At 41.5% G+C, this 6,000-nt stretch overlaps 1 protein-coding gene across 2 annotated transcripts in view; it reads left to right on the top strand.

Moving 5' to 3' along the window:
• LOC101759981 (protein YABBY 6) overlaps window positions 1-4,365 on the top strand; it is a 6,019-nt gene extending 1,654 nt beyond the window's left edge. Inside the window, exons 2-6 of one of the 2 annotated variants that reach the window (XM_022825502.1) lie at window positions 2,230-2,355; window positions 3,002-3,134; window positions 3,290-3,338; window positions 3,506-3,581; window positions 3,986-4,365. In XM_022825502.1, coding sequence (XP_022681237.1) covers window positions 2,230-2,355; window positions 3,002-3,134; window positions 3,290-3,338; window positions 3,506-3,581; window positions 3,986-4,105 — 504 coding nt within the window. In that variant the 3' untranslated portion in view covers window positions 4,106-4,365. Of the gene's footprint in view, window positions 1-2,229; window positions 2,356-2,986; window positions 3,135-3,289; window positions 3,339-3,505; window positions 3,582-3,985 lie in introns of both variants that reach the window. The other variant, XM_004963117.3, reaches the window with a different exon arrangement.
• The last annotated feature ends 1,635 nt before the right edge of the window (window positions 4,366-6,000 follow it).

Here is a 6,000-nt window from a genome sequence, read left to right as displayed (position 1 = left end):
CACGTTCCTCTCCTCAGCCCCCGCCGCCGCCCGCCATCCTGCTCCGGCGCAGTGGAGCGCCGCTTGCCCATCTGCATCGCCTTCATCTTCATCCTCTCCTCTTTGATCCATAGCCAGTCCACCTTTTTTTTCCCTCCCCCCCCCCCCCCCCCCCCCCCCCCGCAGCTCTCCTTTTGCAGTGAAACTAATATCCCTTTTGGTTGATTATTTTTTCTTGATCTCTAGTTTATCAAAGTTTAGGTAGACACAAAGCAAGACTACACTGTGCCCTATACATGATATTTGAGCGAAATAAGAAAGATAGCCTCAGAGTTTTGATTATTAAGCATACAATGAGGAATTGTGCATATAGTACTACCACTGTACAAATTAAAAGAACGAAAGGAAATTAAATAGAGTAATATAGAGAGGATTTTTTTTCTAGATCATGCTGCTTCACGCGTCCATGTATATAAATGTATCTTGAGGTGCAATTATACTGGTACCTATGGATCAATGTTACTCCACTTGATTTGTTGCTAATAATGTATTGCCATTTGTATCGACCTAGCTAACTTTCCACAGAGGCCAAGGTTTGAGTTGATCAAATAATCATTTATACCTTCAGTAACCTATTTGTGCTTAAGATCATGCATGCATCAAGTTACGAATGTTGATAATATGCCATGAACGTACCATATATATAACTCATTTTTTGCCTTCATGATTCATCGATTTATGCTGAATTGGCATGAACAAAGTAATATGGTGACACTTCAGCAGTATGTGCAGTGGTTCCCTGAACAATCAGAGCTTAGTCTATAATCAGATATGATCGCTAGCTAGTTTGTACATGAGGTACTAGGAATACACCTTTGCATGCTTCATTAGCTTCATAATAATGTGCAGTGAAGTAGTCGGGGGTTTCAAAAAAAAAAGAAATACGTACACCAAGTTTAATTTGGCAATATCTCTTGGGAGCAATGAGAGATGATGGGTGCCCGGTAATCGTCAGAGCTAGCCCTTGAGGATGCCTAATATGTCTAGCTTGGGTTTAAATTGGACTTGCCATGTTGTCACTAATTAATAAGATGAACTGAATTCAACTAAAAGCTAATTAATGTTCAGCTTATAAACTGAATTCAACCGAAGCTAAGTGTGCTAGGGCGTGGCTTGCTGGAAGATCGATTTATCTTCAGAAAATTCTGCGAAAAGATATCCTAATCAAACGTTAACTAGTAAGCTAACTATTCCCCGGAAAATAAAACAGCTGTCAGCTAATTAGCTATCGTACTGAAATTATTACAAGTTTATATTAATATAAAGTTGCTTTTGACAAGATAAAAGTAAATAAATTTCTAAACCAGATCAAGCAGCACCTTGTACTGTATGTGTAGCTGATCCAACTAGCAACTGCATGTGAGTTTGCGTGAAGTGGTTTTGCATGAAGTGTCACTATCTTTGCTTCTTTCCTCTATTGCCTTCACTATTTTGTTATTATTTCTGTGGCCAATGAGCATGCTTAATGTGTTTCCTTGCATTATTCAGTGCTATCTAGTACATCATATCACTCACCCTCTCACTCTCTTAGCTTGTGTCTCTGATCAGGCACACACACAGCAGCATGGCAGCAATCCATCCATCTTGGCCTTTTGTGTGTGTACATGTGCATGGGCTAACAAAACTACATACACAATCATTGGTACGGGTCGTCCATGGCCATTTGTTTATTCATTCTTTTGGGAGTGAGTGCCCAGAAAGATGGTGAGTAGATAATATCAAACTGAGCCATGATTTCAACCTGGACTACAAGATTGTGTTTGAGATACTACCAAGAGAGAAAAGCATTGCAAACAAGAGAACAAAAGTGATCAGCATGCTGGGTGTTAGAAAAGTGAGAACCCATCAGCAGGCAGCAGCAATAGCAACAAGCTCTGATAAAAGTCATGTATTGGACCAGCAGCATGCAGCTTGATGATGCTGCAGCTGGTTAAAGTGACAACAACAAAAGTAGGGCTAGAAAAGCTAGCTGGTGTGAATCTCACTTCAGTCCTTTTCGATCTACCTTGATATTTGATTTTTCTCATCTGTTTCCCTTTGGTGGTCATGCACACGCTCTTTCTTCTCTGGATGCTGGGACTTGCATTGTTACTGTTCAATAGAATACTCTCTCTCTCTCTCTCTCTCTCTCTCTCTCTCTCTCTCTCTCTCTCTCTCTCTCTCATGCTGATATATGTACCGTGATTGCAGGTGAGTGTCCCGGGGAATAGCATGCTCAACATCGTGACAGTCCGGTGTGGACACTGCACAAATCTATTGTCAGTGAACCTGAGAGCACTGATGCACTCACTCCCAGAACAAGACCATCAGCTCCAGGTAATACATTTGCACGAATTTGTCAGGACAGTTTGGACACCCACACACATACATATACTGAAAACATTACTGCATAATTGTATTTATTTTCCTGCATTTACACCCAGTGGCATTGGGTGAAAACTTTGCGGTGAAGTACAGCAACAGTTGCCATGTCTCTGTACAGAACAGTGCCTGAAAGATCAGCTTGATATAGAGGGATCCTATGCGTGTGGGACGGTTATACACTGGCGATTGAGAGAAACAGGGATTAACCCTGCATTAATCCATGTTGCCGTCCGCGCTCGCAGCGTGGCAATACTGGCCAAACAAAACTCTCTAATTGGCCTGCCATAGCTGTTGGCTGCTAGCAGAACGAAACGCTACGCATGCACAGGTCACTTCGATGTCTTTTCTGAACAGAGAGCTACACGTACGTACAAATGAAAATGTACGAACACTGCTACGTTTAGTACATTTTGTCTAGCTTAGAGAAGAGAATTTTACAGCTAGCATCAGGCTCTTTCCAATTTTACGGTAAGTTATTGGCCTCATTATTGTGGCAGCATAAGAACCTAATTAGCTAGAATTTCTTAAACTTTGCCCCAAGTACTATTTATACTATTTTGAGATTAACTTGTGTTAAATTCAGTTGTTCGATTCCCAAGAGAACATTAAGCATGGCATCAACGGCAATCATTTGGAGTTCGGTTCTTCATCCTCAAAGTTCCGTCTGCCTATGATGTACTCGCCACAAAACGAACACCACCTGCTGCAGGAACAGACGCTAAATGCTCGTCGTAAGTTGCATTTCTTGATTTGGACTGAGCATGTAAAACGTTAGCAAGTACTTATAAATATATATGGACATACTTGTTAGTTTACAGCTGCATGCAATCATGATGGGTCAATCATTTTTGATTTTTTTTTTTCAAATCGTTTCTTGAAACAACAGCTCCAGAGAAGAGGCAACGGGTTCCATCGGCGTACAACAGATTCATCAAGTGAGTTGAACTTCAGTTTCATTCAATTCATCGATCTTGCAAGTTATATAAATAAGAAACTTGCATTATTGTATATTTTTAAATTTGTCTATGGAGAGACGACCACATACTATACATAGCTTTAAGTTCGATTGTATTAAGCATTGTACGCATTAATAATCACGCAGGGAAGAGATCCGTAGGATTAAAGCGAACAACCCCGACATTAGCCACAGGGAAGCCTTCAGCACAGCAGCCAAGAACGTAAGTGCATTTTGTGTAATGTATCCATTCGTAAATACTCCTCTCATGTCATTCTAGCTCTAAAATTTCCTTTTCTAAGCATATCTCACACTAGTCACAGAAGAACTTGTTATTATGTTAAGTATTGTAATGGAATCTAGGCTTACGCAAGTTTGGAACGTCCTGTCCTATGCCATGCATGGTTCTGACTTTTTGAGAAAAAATTTTACTTGTCTCACCTTATATGTCCGCATAAACCCTCTTTAGTTGAGCACCTCAATTTCATCCTTTCTTTTTTATATAAGCATGCATTTTTACGTGTGTACCATCGGTCAAGTACTGAATTTACAAGTGTCACTTGAGAAAATTCAATAAAAGTATTAAAGTAAATTAACTAATATTAATTCTTTTACATGTTTTTGCAGTGGGCACATTATCCAAATATCCATTTTGGGCTCAGCTCCGGCCGAGAGGGTGGCAAGAAGCTTGTAGATGAGGCTGTCTCAGTCACTCCGCCGCCTAAGAAGATCCAAGGTCTCTACTGATAGATGTGTGTGCTCATCAACTGGAAGCAAGAATCAACACCACAGATTAAAATATATTGTGAGTAAAGAATTAAGAGGAGAAGGGGAAATTAAGTTACTGCTTATTAAAGGGTGAAAAACTTGTGAAGAGGTGTAAGTATATAGTAGCGACGAGTGATAAATGGTGGGAAGTGAAACATACAATCACATGAATTGCTATTAGGCACTCGGTTGAACTGAGACGACTTAATAAATCATTTGACCATATTATTATTTTGTGCGATCTTCGTTTCAAACTCTCTCTTTCTCTCTCTTGATATAGAGAGATTCTCATAAAAAATGAACTGATTGTTCAATGTAGCCCATATTTTAGGTTTTAGGCTCATGTTTATGGAACTATGTACTGAAAATTCAGTCATTTTCTGTGTATTGACAGCACTCACACATTATTAAGTACTATATGCAGGCAAAAATTCTATAGTAGTTTACTATTTTTTTCCTAGCACTTAGTGCTATTTGTCGCCTTCTTTTTCAAGCACATAAGTGCTGTGTCAGATTTTTTATAGAACAAAAGCCAATATGCATGAAAAAGTTTTACATGATACTTCTAAAAAAGGTTTTAAACAATACACGCGCGCGCGCACCAATTTGTGGCTGGTTGATTAGAAGGGACTAGACACGCACTAGCAAGCTATCACGTCTAGCTGCATTCCTTTCTTCTGCCAGCTGATGGTTAATAAACATGGCAGGAATGCTGTTCATGTACGTCCATCAGCTAGCTGTTGTGTTAGCCAATACTGAAATCAAAATTGTGTTTATTTGTTCATCAAAGACCAAGACATTTTTTTTTTGGCAAAAAGAATGAGAGAAGGTACTATACATATACCAAACCTTTCGCATACGAGGAGATCTGGTGATTTTGGTAGGCTTAAAAATTATGTACGCTCTCGCATATGGCTGTCCATCGATGACCAAGATACGTCGTTAACTAGGATGAAGAAGCAAGCAGTAATCCTCCTACGGCCTATCATTTCATCTGCTACAAATTTTAGTGGATGACTGGACCACGTACAGATACCACGCGTGCCTTCGTGCGTCCATCTGACGTGTGGGCTAGCTGCTAGCTTCTGAAGTCTGAATGGGCAGAGCGCACCATCCTGAAGCAGCTAGTGTGCGTGGCAAGTTGGTCCCAGCTAGACCTACTGCAGCGCAGTGTTCAAATTATTCCCGGAGTGATTAAGAGATTCAATCCCACATTTTCAGTGCATGTGGATTATCGATCAGTAAAGCATGCATGCATCCTGCTTTTTTGTTCATACAGAAATAGAAAGAGGAGGTGACACCAGTAGTAGTAAGTGTCCAAGTGGCGATCGATCAAAATGTTCAGTATCCAGCTAGTCACTATCTCACTGACTCCATTATATTGCCAAGGTTGCTCTCGGTTCTCCATGCAAGAACCAGACTGTCAGAAGTGTAGTACCTGCAATAACAAATAAGGGCAGGCTTTGGTTCATCAGGTATTCAGGTTCAGTGCTGCTCCTGATAAGGTTAATTCCGGCCAGGGCCGGGCAGCACATGGCATTAACGCCGGGGCATCTCCGGCCAGCCGGACGGCCGGCCGGGGCCCCTGCAGGAAAACTTCGTGGGCTTCCGCGCGCGGCCCCCGGGCGGCGATCGACGACACATGCTGGCGGCCGGAATTCTGAAGAAGATGCCATGTCTCAGAGGCTGCGAGCAGGTCTCGAATTAAAATGCCCGGGCTGTTGCAGAACGCAGACTTGCATGCAGCAGCTGCAGGAGATAGGTAGCCAGCGCAGTGAATTTGCACCGGTATAGTTGTCGAATTCGGAGCATGCAGGAGAGATGGGTCGTCGGTAACTCGGTACTAGTGATATCACGTGCATGCATTCAAGAAC

The sequence above is a fragment of the Setaria italica genome, chromosome III (genome assembly GCF_000263155.2).
Source record: "Setaria italica strain Yugu1 chromosome III, Setaria_italica_v2.0, whole genome shotgun sequence".
Classification (NCBI taxonomy): Eukaryota; Viridiplantae; Streptophyta; class Magnoliopsida; order Poales; family Poaceae; genus Setaria; species Setaria italica.
This window is presented reverse-complemented; position numbering and strand designations above follow the sequence as displayed.